The sequence below is a fragment of the Hyla sarda genome, chromosome 2 (genome assembly GCF_029499605.1).
Source record: "Hyla sarda isolate aHylSar1 chromosome 2, aHylSar1.hap1, whole genome shotgun sequence".
Taxonomy (NCBI): Eukaryota; Metazoa; Chordata; class Amphibia; order Anura; family Hylidae; genus Hyla; species Hyla sarda.
This window is the reverse complement of record NC_079190.1, coordinates 9,983,385-10,006,410: the sequence shown is the minus strand read 5'-3', so window position 1 is coordinate 10,006,410 and position 23,026 is coordinate 9,983,385. Positions and strand designations below refer to the sequence as shown.

The window sequence follows — 23,026 nt, the reverse complement described above, 5'->3', positions numbered from 1 at the left end:
CCACTGGTATAGAGTGTCAGAGTATTCCCCCGATGGGGACTGCGCTGGGCTGATAATTAATTGGGGGGAGCAGAACAGCGCTGGCGGGTAACATATAATTAGTTCCCCGATGTGGGGACAGCGCAGCGCTGGGCTAATTCATTAATTCCCGAGGAGGAGGGGACAAACCGGTATTGCGGTATGGGTTAAAATTCATATCGTGCAGCACAAAAATGTCGATATTCGGTATCAACCGGTATATATACACCGCCCAGCCCTACCGCCAAGGCTCGGATACATAGCGGAACTGTCAAAATGACATTCCGGTGTATCGGTGCTCGGACAGGACAGGCCCCCAGACATTTCAACGGCCCGAGTATCGTCAACTAGTGACTGCGTTTAGATAACTTTCCAAGTGGATCCAGATTTTGCTTCGGATTGAAAAACGTAGTTTGCAGCACCTTTCGGTCCAAGACAAAACTCTGGATGCGTTGTGAAATTGACCGGAACGTAGTCAGTTGCTGGATATGCTCGTGCCTTCCCCGGTCAATTTGACATCGGAGGCAAAAATAGTAGTGTGAACACAGCCTTATAGGGGTATATGATAGGACTTGGCCCCTCTAGAACAGCCTCTCTTATTTACTTCTTTGTATTATGGTGTGATGATGTAGTATTATCCTAATCCTGGGAGGAAATTGGGGGAAATCTGTCAGTAATGGCATCCAGGTTCCCAAGGAGCCATTCTTTTGTGACTTCTGTTTTTGAGGTCTCTCAGAACAATGGGGGAACCCAGGTCCTGGATGTTTGTTGTTTTATAGGGTTCCTGGATATGGAGGGACATTATTTCATAGGTCTAGTGCAGTGTTTCCCAACCGGTGTGCCTCCAGCTGTTGCAAAACTACCAACTCCCAGCATGCCCGGACAGCCGTTGGCTGTCCGAGCATGCTGGGAGTTGTAGTTTTGAAACAGCTGGAGGCACACTGGTCTTGATCTGCAGACCACATACTGGATCGGCACATGTTTTAAAGGGGTAGTCCAGTGGTGAAAAACGTATCCCCTATCCTAAGGATAGGGGATAAGTTTGAGATCGCGGGGGGGGGGGGTCCGACCGCTGGGGCCCACTGCGATCTCTCTGTACGGGGCCAGGCCAGATAGCGGGTGTCGAACACCCCACGAAGTGGCAGCCGACACGCCCCCTCAATACATCACTATGGCAGATTGCCGAAGGCTCTGCCATAGAGTTGTATTGAGGGGGCGTGTCGGCCGCCGCTTTGTGCGGAGGTCCACACGCCCCCTTCCCGCGGGGCCCCATACAGGAGATCGGGGGGGCCCCCAGCAGTCGGACCCCCCGCGATCTGCAACTTATCCCCTATCCTTAGGATAGGGGATAAGTTGTTCACCACTGGACTACTCCTTTAATATCTATAGGGATTACCTGCTTGGATCTCTACCAGTCTGATATTACAGTTCTTCCCCAAGAGAGTAGGTGTTTTAAAGGGGTACTCCGGTGGAAATGTTTTTTATTTATTTTTTTTAAATCAACTGGTGCCAGAAAGTTAAACAGATTTGTAAATTACTTCTATTAAAAAAATCTTAATCCTTCCAGTACTTATTAGCTGCTGAATACTACAGAGGAAAAACGAAAAAATCAAAATGGGAGAATGGACATGGTCGATAATAAGGTGCATTAATACAATACAATCATTAAGATGCACCTACGTCACTGAGGAGGGTTCTTACGTCCCCCACACCCTCCTCAATCCTGTGCGCCTTCTAACATCCAGTCTGAACACCACCTATGGGACCGGTCGTTCTCCTCGTGTCTTTTCTTTCCACTCCGAAGGTGTTATCTGAAAGCTTCGGATGCAGCCGAAAAACCAGAAGTTCTTTTTTTTTTTTTCTTGCCAAGTGGAAATGTATTAAACCAATCTGAGGACAGGCTCTTAAATCTTCTTCCCTCTAGGTGCACGGGTAACACACAGCCACAGTTACCTTGAAAAAGATTGTGACAAAACGGGTCAGTGTTTTTAGCTACCGTATTTTTTGCCGTATAAGACGCACTTTTTCTTCCCCAAAACTGGGGGGAAAAGTCGGTGCGTCTTATACGGCGAATACACCCCCTATCTCGGCGGTCCCTGTGGCCATCAACGGCCGGGACCCGCGGCTAATACAGGACATCACCGATCGCGGTGATGCCCTGTATTAACCCTTCAGACGCGGCGATCAAAGCTGACCACCGCGTCTGAAGGGAAAGTGACACTAACCCGGCTGTTCAGCGATTTCACCGCGGCGTCCCGAACAGCCCGACTGAATAGCCGGGTTAGTGCTTACAGGACACCGGGAGGGACCTTACCTGCCTCCTCGGTGTCTTCTCCGTTCAGGGATCCCCTGTATGGCCGGCGCTCTCCTTCCTCGTCATCACGTCGTCGTGTACGTGCGTCGGCATGCGTAACGACGTGATGGCGGCGACGGAGAGCGGGGATACTCGGCCGGCAGCAGAGACGTTCTGGAGCGACGGGGACACGGCGACAGCGATGGAGCGACATCCAGGGCAGCGGTGACGGGTCCGGAGCGGCGGGGACACGTGAGTATTACCTCCTATACCAGTGGTCTTCAATCTGCGGACCTCCAGATGTTGCAAAACTACAACTCCCAGCATGCCCGGACAGCCAACGGCTGTCCGGGCATGCTGGAAGTTGTAGTTTTGCAACATCTGGAGGTCCGCAGGTTGAAGACCACTATTGGGTTCAAAATCTTAATTTTTTTAGATTTTGCACCTATAAATTGGGTGCGTCTTATACGCCGGTGCGTCCTATAGGGCGAAAAAAACGGTATATATTTTTTGTTGTCCATGTTTTATCTTCCCATGTGAGTGTTACCACATGTGGCTGTGTGTTACCCGTGCACCTAGAGGGAAGAAGATTTAAGAGCCTGTCGTCAGATTGGTTTAATACATTTCCACTTGGCAAGAAAAAAAGAACTTCTGGTTTTTCGGCTGCATCCGAAGCTTTCAGATAACACCTTCGGAGTGGAAAGAAAAGACACAAGGAGAACGCCCGGTCCCATATGTGGTGTTCAGACTGGATGTTAGAAGGCGCACAGGATTGAGGAGGGTGTTGAGGAGAACCCTCCTCAGCGACGTAGGTGCATCTTAAAGGGGTTGTCCAGGAAAAAACTTTTTTTTTTTAATATATATATATATATATATATATATATATATATATATATTATATATATATATATATATTTATATATATATATATATATATATTATAGAGAGAGAGCACAGGGTGGGCTGCACCTCAAAAATATGAAGAGAAAAACAGATTTGCTGCAGCACACGAAAGTAGTGACAAGTGGTTTATTTCATTCCAATTGCTACATTTCAGCCGCGCATGCGCGGCTGAAACGTAGCAATTGGAATGAAATAAACCACTTGTCACTACTTTCGTGTGCTGCAGCAAATCTGTTTTTCTATATATATATAATCAACTGGCTCCAGAAAGTTAAACAGATTTGTAAATTACTTCTATTAAAAAATCTTAATCCTTCCTGTACTTATTAGCTGCTGAATACTACAGTGGAAATTATTTTCCGTTTGAAACACAGAGCTCTCTGCTGACATCACGAGCACAGTGCTCTCTGCTGACACCTCTGTCCATTTTAGGAACTGACCAGGGTAAAAGGAAATCCCCGTAGCAAACATATGCTGTTCTGGACAGTTCCTAAAATGGACAGAGATGTCAGCAGAGAGCACTGTGCTCGTGATGTCAGCAGAGAGCTCTGTGTTTCAAACGGAAAATAATTTCCACTAGTATTCAGCAGCTAATAAGTACAGGTAGGATTAAGATTTTTTTAATAGAAGTCATTTACAAATCTGTTTAACTTTCTGGCACCAGTTGATTTAAAAAAATAAACTAAAATAAAAAATTAAAAAAAAGTTTTTCACCGGAGTGCCCCTTTTAATCCTTTCAGTAGTTATGAGCTTCTGAAGTTAGGGTTGTTCTTTTCTGTCTAAGTCCTCTCTGATGACATGTGTCTCGGGAACCGCCCAGTTTAGAAGAGGTTTGCTATGGGGATTTGCTTCTAAACTGGGCGGTTCCTGAGACAGGTGTCATCAGAGAGGACTTAGACAGAAAAGAACAACCTTAACTTCAGAAGCTCAAAAGTACTGAAAGGATTAAGATTTTTTTAATCAAATTAATTTACAAATCTGTTTAACTTTCTGGAGCCAGTTGATATATATATAAAAAAGTTTTTTCCTGGATAACCCCTTTTAATGATTGTATTATATTAATGTACCTTATTATCGACCATGTCCGCTCTCCCATTTAGATTTTTTTTCGTTTTTTCCATTGATGCATTCGGAGGGACTTTTGTGCCGACCGAAGTGGATTGTAGCGGACAAGGATCCATAGGGGATATTGCAATAAAGGCGTTTTCAAGTTTGTGAGTGGTTTATCGAGAACCACTAATCAAGTGTAAGTCCGGTTTCACACCTCCCTGTTTTGATCCTGCGTTTTGTAGTGAAAAATTCTTTGGACCGCTCCCAAAAAAGGATTATTTTTTTTTCTGCGCTTTTTCTATATAGGAATACTACAGAGGAAGTTCTTTTCTTTTTGGAACACAGAGCTCTCTGCTGACATCATGACCACAGTGCTCTCTGCTGACATCTCTGTCCATTTTAGGAACTGTCCAGAGCAGCATATGTATTCTATGGGGATTTTCTCCTATTCTGGTTCTTAAAATGGACAGAGATGTCAGCAGAGAGCACTGTGCATGTGATGTCAGCAGAGAGCTCTGTTTTCCAAAAAAAAAATATAGACCTTCCTCTGTAGTATTCAGCAGCTAATAAGTACTGGAAGGATTAAGATTTTTTAAAAGAAGTAATTTACAAATCTGTACAAAACTTTCTGGCACTAATTGATTACAAAAAAAAATAAAAAGTTTTCCACCGGAGTACCCCTTTAAGGTGAGCCCCATAAGACTCATAATAAGTAATGTGTGATCTCCGATTGCAGCGGTTATTGTGCCCTGCAACATGAGGAGGGCGGGTGATGCTATAATGATTTTAGTAGACATATTGTCGTTGACCTCCTCAGTCCCCCATCTCTTCCTTAACTTGGAACACATTTTTCGTATATACAAGAGCGGATCGGAGGGGCCTGTCCTGCTGCTGCTTCATGGAGGAGGCCATTCGGCCCTATCCTGGGCTGTCTTCACAGTGAGTACAGACATGGTGGCCGGGGCAGGTCACAGGGGGCAGGAAGCCTTAATAGAGGTCGGGGTATAACATTGGATATAAGAGGAGGGTCACAGGGGGCAGGAAGCCTGGATAGAGGTCGGGGTATAACATTGGATATTAGGGGAGGGTCACAGGGGGCAGGAAGCCTTGATAGAGGTCGGGATATAACATTGGATATAAGAGGAGGGTCACAGGGGGCAGGAAGCCTTGATAGAGGTCGGGGTATAACATTGGATATTAGGGGAGGGTCACAGGGGGCAGGAAGCCTGGATAGAGGTCGGGGTATAACATTGGATATAAGAATAGGGTCACAGGGGGCAGGAAGCCTTGATAGAGGTCGGGATATAACATTGGATATTAGGGGAGGGTCACAGGGGGCAGGAAGCCTTGATAGAGGTCGGGGTATAACATTGGATATAAGAGGAGGGTCACAGGGGGCAGGAAGCCTTGATAGAGGTCGGGGGATAACATTGGATATAAGAGGAGGGTCACAGGGGGCAGGAAGCCTGGATAGAGGTCGGGGTATAACATTGGAGATTAGGGGAGGGTCACAGGGGGCAGGAAGCCTGGATAGAGGTCGGGGTATAACATTGGAGATTAGGGGAGGGTCACAGGGGGCAGGAAGCCTGGATAGAGGTCGGGGTATAACATTGGATATAAGAGGAGGGTCACAGGGGGCAGGAAGCCTTGATAGAGGTCGGGGGATAACATTGGATATTAGGGGAGGGTCACAGGGGGCAGGAAGCCTGGATAGAGGTCGGGGTATAACATTGGATATAAGAGGAGGGTCACAGGGGGCAGGAAGCCTTGATAGAGGTCGGGGTATAACATTGGATATAAGGGGAGGGTCACAGGGGGCAGGAAGCCTTGATAGAGGTCGGGGTATAACATTGGATATAAGAGTAGGGTCACAGGGGGCAGGAAGCCTTGATAGAGGTCGGGGGATAACATTGGATATAAGAGTAGGGTCACAGGGGGCAGGAAGCCTTGATAGAGGTCGGGGTATAACATTGGAGATTAGGGGAGGGTCACAGGGGGCAGGAAGCCTTGATAGAGGTCGGGGGATAACATTGGATATTAGGGGAGGGTCACAGGGGGCAGGAAGCCTTGATAGAGGTCGGAGTATAACATTGGATATAAGAGGAGGGTCACAGGGGGCAGGAAGCCTGGATAGAGGTCGTGGTATAACATTGGATATAAGAATAGGGTCACAGGGGGCAGGAAGCCTGGATAGAGGTCGGGGTATAACATTGGATATAAGAGGAGGGTCACAGGGGGCAGGAAGCCTTGATAGAGGTCGGGATATAACATTGGATATAAGAGGAGGGTCACAGGGGGCAGGAAGCCTTGATAGAGGTCGGGATATAACATTGGATATTAGGGGAGGGTCACAGGGGGCAGGAAGCCTTGATAGAGGTCGGGGTATAACATTGGATATAAGAGGAGGGTCACAGGGGGCAGGAAGCCTTGATAGAGGTCGGGATATAACATTGGATATAAGAGGAGGGTCACAGGGGGCAGGAAGCCTTGATAGAGGTCGGGATATAACATTGGATATTAGGGGAGGGTCACAGGGGGCAGGAAGCCTTGATAGAGGTCGGGGTATAACATTGGATATAAGAGGAGGGTCACAGGGGGCAGGAAGCCTGGATAGAGGTCGTGGTATAACATTGGATATAAGAATAGGGTCACAGGGGGCAGGAAGCCTGGATAGAGGTCGGGGTATAACATTGGATATAAGAGGAGGGTCACAGGGGGCAGGAAGCCTTGATAGAGGTCGGGATATAACATTGGATATAAGAGGAGGGTCACAGGGGGCAGGAAGCCTTGATAGAGGTCGGGGTATAACATTGGATATAAGAGGAGGGTCACAGGGGGCAGGAAGCCTTGATAGAGGTCGGGGTATAACATTGGATATAAGGGGAGGGTCACAGGGGGCAGGAAGCCTTGATAGAGGTCGGGGGATAACATTGGATATTAGGGGAGGGTCACAGGGGGCAGGAAGCCTTGATAGAGGTCGGGGTATAACATTGGATATAAGAGGAGGGTCACAGGGGGCAGGAAGCCTTGATAGAGGTCGGGGTATCACATTGGATATTAGGGGAGGGTCACAGGGGGCAGGAAGCCTGGAAAGAGGTGAAGGTTTAGCTGTGATTATAAGAGGTGGAGGTCATAGTAGTTCAGGAAGACATGATGGATCATATATGGTGGGGTCACAGAGGTGTTGGAGGCCATCAGTATAGAGGTCAGAATGATGTCTGGATTACAACGTTGTATTCTCTTTTCCCGTTTCTTAGACTGCGATCATGAGCCGGATTCAGTGCAGAGTTGTTGCGATAGATCAGCGGAGCCATGGTAAGTGCCGAGCCCTATTATGTTATTTACCGGTTAATACGCTGCTTGTTACAAATACTAAGTAGCCATTTGATTTATCCCCCAAGGAGAAACCAAGGTGGGGAACCCTGAGGACCTGTCAGCAGAGACCATGGCCCGGTGAGTCTTATGTAAAGGAGTTAGTGCAGGTAAGTACTCTGTACACCATTCACATACATGACTTCTCATATTTGTTATCAGGGACATCGGGAACGTGGTGGAAGCCTTGTATGGAGACCTACTCCCTCCCATCATGCTTATAGGACACAGTATGGGGGGAGCCATTGCTGTCCACATTGCTGCAGCTAATCTCATCCCCAGTTTGTTAGGCCTGTGCATGATCGACGTTGTAGAAGGTAAGTGACAGTGACAACTCCATGACATGGGCGGCTGTAGGAGAGGCGAGGGACTGTTCTCTGCTCCTCTGGGACCTAGTGTTAGTTGTCAGGGGCCACTGCTAACATAGGGTCATTGTTCCTTTGTTATATGGTGTTGCAAAACTACAACTCTCATCATGCCCGGGCAGCCAAAGGCTGTCTGAGCATGCTGGGAATTGTAGTTTCGCAACAGTTGACGGAACACTGGGCTGTCCTGGCATCCTGGGAGTTGTAGTTTTGCAACAGCTGGAGGCACTATAGGCTGTCCAGGCATGGTAGGAATTGTATATGATGTTGTAGTTTTGCAACAGTTGGAGGAAAACTGGGCTGTCCAGGCACCCTGGGAGTTGTAGTTTTGCACAAGGGCTGTCCAGGCATGCTGGGAGTTGTAGTTTTGAAACCGCTGGAGGCACCATAGGCTGTCCAGGGATGGTAAGAATTGTATATGATGTTGTAGTTTTGCAACAGTTGGAGGAAAACTGGGCTGTCCAGGCATCCTGGGAGTTGTAGTTTTGCAACAGCTGGAGGCACTATAGGCTGTCCAGGCATGGTAAGAATTGTATATGTCGTTGCAAAACTACAACTCCCAGCATGCCCGGACAGCCGTAGGCTGTCCGAGCATGCTGAGAGTTGTAGTTTTGCAGCAGTTGGAGGAACACTGGGCTGTCCGAGCATGCTGGGAGTTGTAGTTTTGCAGCAGTTGGAGGAGCACTGGGCTGTCCGAGCATGCTGGGAGTTGTAGTTTTAGCAACAGCTGGAGGCACTGTTTGGCAGTGGATATGGAGATCACTAGACTGGTATCTAATATACTAGGATATACTTATACTTGAATACTCTCGTCTGTTTCCCAGGCACGGCAATGGATGCCTTGAACAGTATGCAGAACTTCTTACGCAGTCGTCCTAAGACCTTCAAATCGCTGGAGAACGCCATTGAGTGGAGGTCAGTGAGTACAGATTTATTTTTGTACCATTTTTACGTTCAGAATCTAAAAATCTAAAACTTTAAAATGTAACTATTTAACTTTATTTTATTTTAAAAAAAATGTGAAAAATCTCTGACTTCTTTTTTTTTTCTTAGTGTGAAGAGTGGTCAGATCCGGAATCTGGACTCAGCCCGGGTGTCCATGGTCGGACAGGTCAAACAGTGAGTATTTGTCAGGGTAGCAGACAGTAAAAGTCTGCACCTCTGGGATCATCTAGAACAGTGTTTCCCAACCAGGGTGCCTCCAGGTGTTGCAAAACTACAACTACCAGCATGCCTGGACAGCCAAAGGCTGTCCAGGCATGTTGGGAGTTGTAGTTATTCAACATCTGGATGCACCCTGGTTGGGAAACACTGATCTAAAGTTTAGGCTGCATTCACACCACGTTTTTGCAATACAGTTCCCTCTATCAGGTTTTTGATGAAAAACTGATTCCTCAAAACCGGACTAAACTGTATCAAAACGTGTGTACAAATTTTAAAGGGGTACTCCGGTGAAAACCTTTTTTCTTTTAAATCAACTGGTGGCAGAAAGTTAAACATATTTGTAAATTACTTCTATTAAAAAATCTTAATCCTTCCTGTACTTATTAGCTTCTGAATACTACAGAGGAAATTCTTTTCTTTTTGGAATGCTCTCTGATGACATCACAAGCACAGTTCTCTCTGCTGACGTTATTGTAATAATAATAATGCTTTATTTATTGTTGTCCTTAGTGGGATTTGAACCCACGTCCCCAGCACGGCAAGGCAGCAGTGCTAACCACTGAGCCACCATGCTACCCTTAGCATACATCTGCTATGCATGGTTGCTAAAATGAACAGAGATGTCAGCAGAGAGCACTGTGCTCGTGATGTCATCAGTGTTCCAAAAAGAAAGGAATTTCCTCTGTAGCATTCAGCAGCTAATAAGTACTGGAAGGATTAAGATGTTTTAATAGAAGTAATTTACAAATATGTTTAACTTTCTGCCACCAGTTGATTTAAAAGAAAAAAGGTTTTCACCGGAGTACCCCTTTAACCGGATAAGGTTTGAAAAATGATGTCCGGTTGCATCCGTTTTTAAAGAAAAAACGTTTTTAACTTTTCACTCCATTATGAATAAAGTTTCACTTGTTTGATTGAAATTCCAAGAAAAAAAAAACTGTGCAAAGTCAAAAATCGTATGGTGAAAAACAGATGGAACCGTACGCACATACAGTTCTGTGCGGTTCCCATTGACTCCCATGTTAAAAAAAAAAAAAAATAAAAAAAAAAAACGCATACGGTTTAATACGGTTTTTCACCCGGACCAAAAACCGTGGCAGGTAAAAAAAAATGGACAAAACCGTACAAGACGCAAATCGGATGCAACTGGATGCATTGTTTGGCGTACGGTTTTCAATGGAGAGTCAATGCGTACGGTTTCCAATACGGTTCCGTACGGTTTTCACATTGAAGACGTATACGGGAACTGTATAACAAAAACGTGGTGTGAATGCTGCCTTAGCTATAAAATAAGGCCATGTTTACACATTTTTCAGCCATGACAATTCCTATTTCAGAATAATAATGATTTTCAAATGCTGCCTACATTTCCCATGATTCCTCAGCAATTTACCTAATGAGACCAACTTGATCACCTGATTAGACTGACAACCAGGACCATTACCTGCTGAGACTCCTAAATGAGTTGGGGGTCAGTTCACACCACATGCAGAGTTTACACGTTTTCACCACATTGTGGCTATTTTTCAAAATAATTATAAAAATGGCCCTTTTTACAGTGATTTGCGGAAAAACAACACATTTATACTGCCTTTTTTTTTTTCGGGGGAAAAAACGCAGAAAGAAATGCATTGTGTGAACACAGCCTCTGGGGGAAGTGTATAACTACGATATATCTTGATCCTATAGAGATAGCAGCATCAGCAGCAGTATACAGATAGTGCTGGAGGTAAGGTATAGAACTACAATTTATACTGATCCCATAATGATAGCAGCAGTATACAGATAGTGCTGGAGGTAAGGTGTAGAACTACAATTTATACTGATCCCATAGAGATAGCAGCAGCAGCAGCAGCAGTATACAGATAGAGCTGGAGGTAAGGTGTAGAACTACAATTTATACTGATCCCATAGAGGTAGCAGCAGCAGTATACAGATAGTGCTGGAGGTAAGGTGTAGAACTACAATTTATACTGATCCCATAGAGATAGCAGCAGCAGCAGCAGCAGCAGTATACAGATAGAGCTGGAGGTAAGGTGTAGAGCTACAATTTTTACTGATCCCATAGAGGTAGCAGCAGCAGTATACAGATAGTGCTGGAGGTAAGGTGTAGAACTACAATTTATACTGATCCCATAGAGATAGCAGCAGCAGCAGCAGCAGTATACAGATAGAGCTGGAGGTAAGGTGTAGAGCTACAATTTTTACTGATCCCATAGAGGTAGCAGCAGCAGTATACAGATAGTGCTGGAGGTAATGTGTAGAACTACAATTTATACTGATCCCATAGAGATAGCAGCAGCAGCAGCAGCAGCAGCAGTATACAGATAGAGCTGGAGGTAAGGTGTAGAGCTACAATTTTTACTGATCCCATAGAGGTAGCAGCAGCAGTATACAGATAGTGCTGAATGTAAGGTGTATAACTACAATTTATACTGATCCCATAGAGATAGCAGCAGTATACAGATAGAGCTGAAGGGAAGGTGTATAACTACAATTTATACTGATCCCATAGAGATAGCAGCAGCAGTATACAGATAGTGCTGGAGGTAAGGTGTAAAACTACAATTTATACTGATCCCATAGAGATAGCAGCAGCAGTATACAGATAGAGCTGCTGAAGGGAAGGTGTATAGCTACTATATTTCCTAATCCCATAGAGTCAGCGGCAGCAGCAGTGTACAGATAGAGCTGGAGGGGAAAGGTGTATAACTACAATATATACTGATCCCATAGAAATAGCAGCAGCAGTATACAGCTAGAGCTGGAGGGAAGGTGTATAGCTACTATATTTCCTGACCCCATAGAGACAGCAGCAGCATACAGATAGAGCTGGAGGGGAAGTTTATAACTACTTAATACCTTGATCCCATGGAGAGGGATCTGGTAGTTGATGTTGTCATCCTGTAGTTCACAGGAATTCAGGTGATCCAGGATTGACACTGTGGTTTTGTGGGTCAGTCTGGTGATCACATGACCCAATTACAGTAATGAACCACATGGATTATATCTTCAACCAAGATGCTGGACTTTATTTGCAGAAAAAGGGTCTTCAGATCCGGTCATGTACACAAGGCTTGGTAAATGTATTGTAAGCACATTTGCCATGATGTCTGCCGCTTTATCTGTAGATGTGAAGAAGCGATGACTCCTGAAGGACCAAAAGCTATAGTAGAAGGAATCATTGAAGAAGAGGAAGAAGATGAAGATGAGAACGAAGGACAGTCCATTACCAAGAGGAAGAAAGAGGATACAGAGGTGAGAGGAAATTAGCTTTGGCTATTTACAATTTAAAGGAAAACGATAGTGGTATATCCAAAGGATAGGGGATAAGTTATAGATTGTGGGGGGTCCGACCTCTCGGGGGCCCCATGATCTCATGTACGGGGCCCTGGCAGTGCGCAGTAAGGGGGCGTGTCCGTTCCAGTATGATGCGGCAGCTGACACACCCTCCATATGTCCCATAGCAATACATGGAGTGGGCGTGTCAGCCGCCGCGTCATGCTGGGACGGACACGCCCCCTTCCTGCGCACTGCCAGGGCCCCGTACAGGAGATCGCGGGGGGTCCCAGTAGTCGGTCATCACAAGTAACCAATGGTTCAGTGACTACATGGAGGAGGCCTCAATACAGAAAGCAGAGAATGTATCGTGTGTATGATGTGTACGTTTTCATCCTACAAAGAATACAATGTGTGGAAACTTCTAGAATGTCTTCAGTTCGGTTGTTTTTGTCCTTTTCCAGACCAAGAAGGAGCAGCCCTTTACCTGGAGGATCGAGTTGTCAAAGACGGAGAAATACTGGGACGGGTGGTTCAGGGGTCTTTCCAACCTCTTCCTCAGCTGCTCTATTCCTAAACAGCTCCTCCTGGCGGGTGAGTGACCTCGGCTTCTCTGCAGGTTTCAGGACCCGTTCACATTTTTAGGATTTGCTAAGGATTTAGATTATCATTAAAGGGTAGCTCCCACCACCCCTTTTTTTTTTTCCTTCTCTGTCCCTGCCTATTTCCCATCTATCCCTAACCCCCTCCCTGCCTAATTTTTTTATTTTTACTATATAAAAAATGCAGTTTTGTCTGCCTGGTAGCGTGCTCACTATCAGGCAGACTTCCCCAGCAGGTACCACGTCACTGATGCCTGCTGGGGGGGGGGGACTTCCGCCCTTAGTTCATCTACACAAGGTGCCTCCAGCTGTTTCACCACTACAACTCCCAGCATGCCCTGACATCTATTGGCTGTCAGGGCATGCTGGGAGTTGTAGTGGGGAAACAACTGGAGGCACCCTGTGTTAAAAACGATACATGGCCGCGGCGCAACCTGAACCCCGCTACCCCTCCCCTTAACCCCGCTACCCGATCGCGGTGATGCCCTGTATTAACCCTTCAGACGCAGCGATGAAAGCTGACCGAGGCGTCTGAAGGGAAAGTGGCACTAACCCGGCTGTTCAGCGATTTCACCGCGGTGGTCCCGAACAGCCCGACTGAATAGCCGGGTTAGTGCTTACAGGACACCGGGAGGGACCTTACCTGCCTCCTCGGTGTCTTCTCCTTTTAAGGGATCTCCTGTAGGTTGAAGACCACTATTGGGTTAAAAATCTTAATTTTTTTAGATTTTGCACCTATAAATTGGGCGCGTCTTATACGCCGGTGCGTCCTATAGGGCGAAAAATACGGTATATATATATATATATATATATATATATACACACACACACATACATATACACACACACACATACACACACACACACACACACACATACACACACACACACATACACACATACACACATACACACATACACACACACATACACACACACATACATACATACACGTGGCAGATATGTCTTTGAGCCATAGAGGCTAGTGACGACGATTTTGGCGCTGCGGCTGTCTTTGGACTCATATGGAGCCGCTCAACCTCAGATTGTGTCATAAAGGCTGGACTTGTCAAAACCCTTGACACCCAGTGGTCTGTTCTGCCTTACTCTGACCTACAGTAATATGGGGCCGGAATCTTCTTACATTGGCAGTGCGCTTGCACGAGCTAGACTGCTTGCGATTACTATAGTTACGGATCGATATGCTGAATAGCGTCATGTGACCTATGATGCAGACCCGGTCTTATATGTGTGCAGTCGCGGGCTTTTGTCGGCGTTTGCGCAGTGTAATTCACCCCACGCTTACTTGACATAACAGTATGTACAGTGTAGTGGTGAGTGTTCCGCTCTAATACCTGGCCGGATCTTCTTTTTCATTGCACTTTATTGTATATAAATATGGATGTATAATGCAGCAAGACTTAATATTTTGCACTTTTTGATCACTTTTATTTACCATGTGGAATTTTTAATATGGTGGAATGTTTTATGCACTTTTAAATATTTTTATGTAAATCATTATTGTACTAATTGAGTGATGTCATTGGGGCTATTTAAGAGCCATTGTTTGTTCACTACACTATGCCTGAAGTGGGAGACTACCGAAACATCGCACTTTTTTTGTATTTCTTGCTGAGGATGGAATAAATACAAGCACCTTAAAGGGGTACTCCGGCGCTAAGACATCTTGTCCCCTATCACACTCCGCCCCCTCGATGCAAGCCTATGGAGGGGGCGTGACAGCTGTCACGCCCCCTCCCATAGGCTTGCATTGAGGGGGCGAGGCGTGACGTCACATGGGGGCGTGACGTCACTATGCTCTCTCCCCGTGATCGCCAGTAATCAGACTGATTCTAACTGGGTGCGGCGCGGAAGATCACGAGTCCCCAGCGGCGGGACCCCCGTGGTCAGGCATCTTATCCCCTATCCTTTGGATAGAGGATAAGATGCCTAATCGCGGGGGTCCCAGCTGTCACACCACCTCCCATAGGCTTGCATTGAGGGGGGTGGAGCGTGACGTCACACGGGGCCGGAGCCCTGACACCACAACGCTCCGGCCCCCGTGATCGCCAATCATCAGACCCGGAGAGATCATGCTCCGGGGACTGATTGTAACTAGGTGCTGCGTGCAAGATCACGGGGGTCCCCAGCGGCGGAACCCCCGCAATCAGGCATCTTAAGGATAAGGGATAAGATGTCTTGGCGCCGGAGTACACCTTTAATCCTATTTAACGTGGACTGGCTGATGTGCTACTTTTTTGGATTTATAGATAGATAGATAGATAGATAGATAGATAGATAGATAGATAGATAGATAGATCGATAGATATAGGAGATAGATATGAGATAGAGAGATAGATATGAGATAGATAGGTAGATGTGAGATAGATAGATAGAAATGTAGATAGATAGATATGAGATAGATGTGAGATAGATAGATAGATATTAGATAGATAGATATGAGATAGATAGATAGATAGATAGATATGAGATAGATAGATAGATATGAGATAGATAGATAGATATGAGATAGATAGATAGATATGAGATAGATAGATAGATAGATATGAGATGGTAAATCTTTCTCTGTCTGGTCATAGTCCTAGATGACGCCTCTTACTTTTCTGTTTGTTCTTCCAGGAGTGGACAGATTGGATAAGGACCTCACAATAGGACAGATGCAAGGTAAGGCCAGGGGGCACCTAATATCCCTTCATTTCTGCCCCATGGGTTCCCTATGTTTTCATCCCCTGTTAGTACAGTGACCATGTGACATTCAGGGGATCTAGATACACATTAATAGTTTGCTGATGTTCTAGAACAGTGGTTGCAAAACTACAACCCCCAGCATGCCCGGACAGCCAACAGCTGGAGTGCCACAGTTTGGAGACCACTGTTATAGAGCCACAGGTGGCTGGGTATGGATTCCTATACCAGACTAGGGGAACGTTTTGGGAAGGATCTGAGATGCCATGTGGGATGCTTGACCGGCGTGTGACTTGTGCTATTACAATGGTTGATCTTGGTTTCTATTACAGGAAAGTTCCAGATGCAGGTTCTTTCGGAGTGCGGTCATGCTGTACACGAAGATGCTCCAGATAAAGTAAGACACTCGCAGGACACAGAATAACTCTTTAGCGCTGTCTATCATACATTTATGGAAATAGGAAATGCACATGGTGGTCTTAGGCTTGTATGCAGCAGATGTCGGCTTTATATTACAGCTTAGGGCTACGTTCACACGGCAGAATTTCCCAGTGGATTTCCGGGGGAATATTCCAGTCGGAAGTTCTGCCACAGCAGAGTTCAATTGATTTCAGTGGGATTCTGCTGCACTGTGCTCACGGCGAAATTTACACGGTGAATGTCCTGACTTATTCTTCTGCAGAATCTGCTCGAAAATGCATTGCCGTCTATGAGATGGCGCATTTCCGAACAGTCCTAGCGCCTGCCGGAACATTCAAATGAGCGGAATGTCCACCTGTGTCTTCCAGGCAGGTATTCCGCACATTTTCCCTCGCGTTAATTTGGATTAATTCTGTGCTGCATTGGCCAGAATCACAGTTAAAGGGGTACTCTGGTGGAAAACTTTTTTTATTTTTATTTTATTTTTTAAATCTACTAATGCCAGAAAGTTAAACAGATTTGTAAATTACTTCTATTAAAAAAATCGTAATCCTTCCAGTACTTATTAGCTGCTGAATACTACAGAGAAAAATGATTTTCTTTTTGGAACACGGAGCTCTCTGCTGACATCACAAGCACAGTGCTCTCTGCTGACATCTCTGTCTATTTTAGGAACTGTTCAGAGTAGCGTATGTTTTCTATGGGGATTTTCTCCTACTCTGGACAGTTCCTAAAATGGACAGGGATGTCAGCAGAGAGCACTGTGGTCATGATGTCAGCAGAGAGCACTGTGTTCCAAAAAGAAAATCATTTTTCTCTGTAGTATTCAGCAGCTAATAAGTACTGGAAGGATTAAGATTTTTTTTAATAGAAGTGATTTACAAATCTGTTTAACTTTCTGGCACCAGTTGATTTATAAAAATAAATAAATAAATAAAAAGTTTCTCGGAGTACCCCTTTAACCCCAGTCCTGGACATTTAACCACAGATTCCACAGTCAGTAGAAAACTGTGGCATATACATTGTTAAAAAAAAAAAAAAAATACCGTATTTTTCGTCCTATAGGACGCAATGGTGTATAAGATGCACCCAATTTATAGGTGCAAAATCGAAAAAAATAAAGATTTTGAACCCAATAGTGGTCTTCAATCTGCGGACCTCCAGATGTTGCAAAACTACAGCTCCCAGCATGCCCGGACAGCCGTTGGCTGTCCGGGCATGCTGGGCGTTGTAGTTTTGCAACATCTGGAGGTCCGCAGATTGAAGACCACTGCATAGGAGGTAATACTCACGTGTCCCCGCCGCTCCGGACCCGTCACCGCTGCCCTGGATGTCGCTCCATCGCTGTCGCCGTGTCCCCGTTGCTCCAGAACGTCTCTGCTGCCGGCCGGGTATCCTCGCTCTCCGTCGCCGCCATCACGTCGTTACGCACGCCAACGCACGTACGCGACGATGAGGAAGGAGCCGGCCATACAGGGGATCCCTGAACGGAGAAGACACCGAGGAGGCAGGTAAGGTCCCCCACCCCCCCCCCCCCCCCCCCCCGGTGTCCTGTAAGCACTAACCCGGCTATTCAGTCGGGCTGTTCGGGACCGCCACGGTGAAATTGCGGCGGTCCTGAACAGCCCGACTGAACAGCCGGGTTAGTGTCACTTTCCCTTCAGACGCGGCGGTCAGCTTTGATCGCCGCGTCCGAAGGGTTAATACAGGGCATCACTGCAATCGGTGATGTCCTGTATTAGCCGCAGGGACCGCCGCGATAGGGGTGTATTCGCCGTATAAGACGCACCGACTTTTTCCCCCCCCCCCACCACTACTAGAATCTATGGTCACTGAACAGTATAAAGTTATTATAAAATCTTAAGTTCTCCCATAGGATCTGTGCCCACTGCTCCATGCATTAAAGGGGTACTCCGCTGCTCAGCGTTTCAAACGCTGGAGCCGGCACCAGGCGCTCGTGAATTCATAGCCCCGCCCCCTCATGATGTCACACCCCGCCCCCTCAATGCATGTCTATGGGAGGGGGCGTGACAGCCGTCATGCCCCCTCCCATATACTTGCATCGAGGGGGCGGGGCTATGACTTTACGAGCTCCCTACGCTGACTCCAGTGTTCGGAACAGTTTGTTCAAAATGCTGAGCAGCAGAGTACCCCTTTAAAGGGGTACTCTGCTGTAAACCTCTTATCCCCTATCCAACGCATAGGGGATAAGATGTAAGATCGCGGGGGTCCTACCACTTGGGACCCCCACGATCACTGCTGGGACACCCCTGTCAATCAGTGCACAGTGAGAACTCCGCTCCGTGCTTGATGACTGGCGATGCCGGCCGCCACGGCTCCTCCATTCACGTCTGTGGTGGGAGGCGTGACGACTAGCCGTAGACATGAATGGAGGGGGTGTGGCGGGACGTCACCAACGCGGAAGATGCAAGCTTCCCTTATCCGGACACCACCGCTGCCGGCCCGGAGATCACAGGGGTTCCCAGCGACAGCACCCCGCGATCTGACATCTCATCTCCTATGCTTTGCATAGGGGGATAAGATGTTTAACCCCTTCCAACCCCAGGACGTATGCATACATCCTAGCGATCTCTGCGCTACAGGAGATCGCCGGGGGGGGGTGGGGGAGACCTGGCTGTCAATCACAGCCGGGGTCCCGCCGCAGCTGCCAGGGCCGCGATCGTGCCGATCCTGGCAGCATTAATCCCACAGATGCCGTGATCAATCTTGATCACAGCTTCTATGGTGTTGACAGGGGGAGGGTGCTCCCCCTCTTCACCAACGGCGGCGCCGCGATACGATCGTTGGTTGGTTGCTATGGCAGCAGGAAGGTCAGATGATTACCTCCTGTATGCCTGCTACGGAAGCCTGTGAGATCCAGCCAGAGGCTGTTGTGCTGCGGTACAGATGTATTACAGCATAGTATAACCTGTAAAAAGTGAAAAATAAAATAATAAAAGGTTTTTCAATAAAAGTATAAAAAAATAAAAAATTTTAATAAATGCCCCTTTCCCAATAAAAGTCCTGTATTATCATAAAAACAAAAAACAAATCCTATACATAGTAGGTATTACCATGTCCGTAATGACGTGTACTATAAAGCTATAATGTAAATTTATCCCACACGGTGAAATGCCATAAAAAAAATAACAACAAAAAAAGCTAATTTGGCGCAAATAGCGGAATAAAAAAAGACCAAAAGGTAGAATGTATCTCCAAAAATGATACCAATAAAAAGTACAGCTTGTCTCGCAATAAGTAAGCCCTCACTCAATAGCGTCGGACGAAAGATAAAAAAGTTACGGCTGTCGGAAAATAACCCAAAAAAGAAAAGGAAAAGGAAAAAGAACATATAAAGCTATATATAAAATGGGTATCGCCATAATCGTACCGACCCACAGAATAAATATGACATCACTTTTACCGCGCAGTGAACACCATAAAAAAAATTAATTAAAAAAAAAAATGCTAGAAATTTTCCAGTTTTTCTCAATATTTCAGAGTTTTTCAGAAAAAAATACTGCATGTGTCAACAAAAATGCACCACTTATATAAAGTACAATATGTCACGAAAAAACTATCTCAGAATCGCTCTGCTCAGAAAAAGCTGAACTTATTACAATTTAAAGAGACACGAGACAAATAAAAAAATAAAAAATAAATTTTAAGTGCCTGGTCATTAGGGTAAAAAGTGGGTCTGTCCTTAAGGGGTTAAAGGGGTACTCCGCTGCTCAGTGTTTGGAACAAACTGTTCCGGGAGCGCATGACTTCATATCCCCGCCCCCTCATGACGTCACGCCCCCTCAATGCAAGTCTATGGGAGGGGGCGTGACAGCTGTCACGCCCCCTCCCATAGACTTGCATTGAGGGGGTGGGGCTATGAGATCACGAGCTCCCGGCTCCAGCGTTCGGAACAGTTTGTTCTAAACGCTGAGCAGCGGAGTACCCCTTTAAGTGGAGTTGGTGCTTTGTTTTGGAGATCGCTGGGGGACCCAGAGGCCTTCGCTATCAGAAACTTGTCCCCTATCCTGTGGATAGGGGGGATACGTTTTAGTGGCTGGAATACCCCTTTAGGTTTCTGAGTGCTGTGTGTAGAGGCCGTACACTGTGACTCATATATATATCTTTTCTTCTGCACAGGTCGCTGAGGCTGTCGCCACCTTCTTGGTGCGCCATCGATTCGCAGAACCAGTTGGGGGATTTCAGTGGTGAGAACATAATGGAGGGGAAATATTCAAAGACTTGTGTTACTAGTGCTCTTTATTTCTCGGTCGCTCTTCATTGGGGGTGGACACCTTACAGATGGGTATATGCTCTTGCCACTAGGAGGCGCTGACACTAGGAAAAAAAAAGTCGGCTCCTCCCTGGCAGGATATACCCGCCCACTGGAAGTGAGGTCATCAGTTTTAGCTAGTGTCAGCAGGAGGCAAGACACAGGTCTGGGAGCTCCCCAGACCTGGTCCTTTTTTTAATTATTTTCTAGTATGGCCGCCCTTCTTCTTCCCCTGAGCCAGCATGCCCCAAGAGACCAGGCTGCACCTACTCTCCATTTTTTGTGTGTGTTTAAAAAAAAAAAAAAAAAAGTGAATTTGCTGCTGGTCTCTCAGACCATTTAGTGGTGCTTGGCGCCCTCTTGTGGCGTATAATTAAATTGTGCCTTATTTTCCATGCACCCTTGTGACCTCTGGAGCCTTAGCCTGTACTATTTATCGCTTCTCGGCCTTTTGGCTGAGCTCAAGTGTAGTCTCTGTTCTTATCAGTTTAATATCTAGCAAACAGTGGCAGACACAGCTCTCCCTCTCGCCCACTCCACGACGCGAGACAAGGACCTGACCCTCGATCCATAGTAACAGCAAGAAACAAGAGGCAGTGTCCAGCGTGGAAGTCCAAGCAATTCTCAGCAGCTTATTCAGCAATTAGCCAACATGAAGAACAGGTGACGCGTTTCGACCACAGTGCGCAGCCTTAGTCGTACGACCTGTTCTTCATGTTGGCTAATTGCTGAATAAGCTGCTGAGAATTGCTTGGACTTCCTCGCTGGACATTGCCTTTTTTGTTTTTGCAGTTTAATATCTGATACGTCCCCTATCCAGGGGCCATATATTAAATGGATTTTTGAGAACGGGGGCCGATTTCGAAGCTTGCTTCCATCGCCCCATGCTTTGACCCGATATGGCAGTATCTTCAGATACAGTGCACAAAAAATATCTGCTGGGCTCTTTTTTTCTGAGACTGTATTAGGGATCGCCCGATATCGGGTTTTTTAGGACCGCTACCGATAATCGGTGGAGGTTAGGGCCGATAGCCGATATTCCGGTATAAGTTATCGGCTATTTATCCCCCCGCAACACCGCTGCAGATCATTGATTTAAAGCGGGCGCTTTAAATCAATGCACTTCAGTGGCTTTTGCGGTGCTATAGGCCGCCACCGCCACCACCCGCTTCTCTCCCCCTACCTGTCAGGGTGGTCCGGGCCATCCATCCTTCCTGTAGTGTCCGGCGGCATTCTGGGTGGAGGGTGAACCGGTCCGGGCTGCCCTTCTTCTCCGGGGGTCCTCTTCTCCACTCCGGGCAGGCTCCGGCCTAGTAACGCAGCATAGACGCCGCTGCACAGCGACGCACCTGACATCACGGCGTAGCGGCGTCTATGCAGCGTTACTAGGCCGGAGCCTGCCCGGAGTGGAGAAGAGGACCCCCGGAGAAGAAGGGCAGCCCGGACCGGTTCACCCACCACCCGGAATGCCGCAGGACACTACAGGAAGGATGGATGGCCCGGACCACCCCCATTACGGGTAAGTTTAATTTTTTTTTATTGACTCGGAGGGTGGGGGAGGGGCCCGAGCGGTATAGCGTTATGGGCAAAAATCCATACCGTGGGAGAAAAAAAACAGTATCTGGTTCATACCGGTATACTGCCCAGCACTACAGTGGGTCGTGGGAGCGGTGCGGTGGGTCGGGGGGGGAGCCTTCGCGGTGGGGGGGCGAAGCGGGGCATTATCGGCAAGGTAATTGCCGATACCGATAATTCCCAAAATCGTGATTATTGGCCGATAATATCGGCCATACCGATAATCGGTCGATCCCTAGACTGTATACAGGGGCCCCTTTTTGTCTCCATTACCCTGTATGGGTCGCTGTGGCGGGTCGTGCCAGGGATTTCATGATCCCTTGGAAGATACCAGTCAGGACTGTTTCTCCTCTACCACCGGTCACCAGGACATGTTTGCTGTGTCCGCAGATGTTCTTGACGTGTACATACATTAGTGGTCCCTCAACATACGATCGTGATCCGTTCCAAATGGACCATCGTTTGTTGAAACAATCGTATGTTGAGGGATCCGTGCAATGTAAAGTATAGGACGTTGTACTCCCCTGTCCCCGCCGCTCGTCACCGCTGCCCTGGATGTCGCCCTCCATCGCTGTTGCCGCGTCCCCGGGGTGTCCTCCTCGCATTCCGTCGCCGCCATCACGTCACTACGCACTCCGCTCCTATTGGATGACGGGACGGCGTGCTTGGCGACGACGCGATGACGACGGAGAGCGACGGCAATGCAGGGGATCCCGAAGAGGACGCTCCGGAGCCCCGAGGACAGGTAAGTGATCGTCACCGCAGCACACGGGCACCGTAAATCTTAAATAACTGAATAAAAAATACCATTGGGGGACACAGAACCGTGGGTATATGCTCTTGCCACTAGGAGGCGCTGACACTAGGCATACAAAGAAAGATCGGCCCCTCCTGGCAGGATATTCTTTTAGAACCCCCTTAAAGATGGGGCCAGTTTTTATTTCTTGCCTTTTAATAGCAATAACTTTTATTTTCCCATCAAGTTTACTTTGTAATGACCTCTTTT

At 46.9% G+C, this 23,026-nt stretch overlaps 1 protein-coding gene and 2 pseudogenes across 2 annotated transcripts in view; all 3 read left to right on the top strand.

Moving 5' to 3' along the window:
- PPME1 (protein phosphatase methylesterase 1) overlaps positions 1-23,026 on the top strand; it is a 31,509-nt gene that overhangs the window by 6,817 nt on the left and 1,666 nt on the right. For both annotated transcript variants that reach the window (XM_056561116.1, XM_056561117.1), the window contains exons 4-14: positions 5,113-5,203; positions 7,522-7,579; positions 7,666-7,717; positions 7,799-7,953; positions 8,826-8,916; positions 9,055-9,120; positions 12,297-12,423; positions 12,909-13,038; positions 15,687-15,731; positions 16,085-16,149; positions 20,313-20,380. In XM_056561116.1, the coding sequence (XP_056417091.1) occupies positions 5,113-5,203; positions 7,522-7,579; positions 7,666-7,717; positions 7,799-7,953; positions 8,826-8,916; positions 9,055-9,120; positions 12,297-12,423; positions 12,909-13,038; positions 15,687-15,731; positions 16,085-16,149; positions 20,313-20,380 (948 nt within the window). The remainder of the gene's footprint in view (positions 1-5,112; positions 5,204-7,521; positions 7,580-7,665; positions 7,718-7,798; positions 7,954-8,825; positions 8,917-9,054; positions 9,121-12,296; positions 12,424-12,908; positions 13,039-15,686; positions 15,732-16,084; positions 16,150-20,312; positions 20,381-23,026) is intronic.
- On the top strand, positions 20,881-20,985 carry LOC130359877 (U2 spliceosomal RNA; annotated as a pseudogene).
- LOC130359218 (U2 spliceosomal RNA) lies at positions 21,206-21,376 on the top strand (annotated as a pseudogene).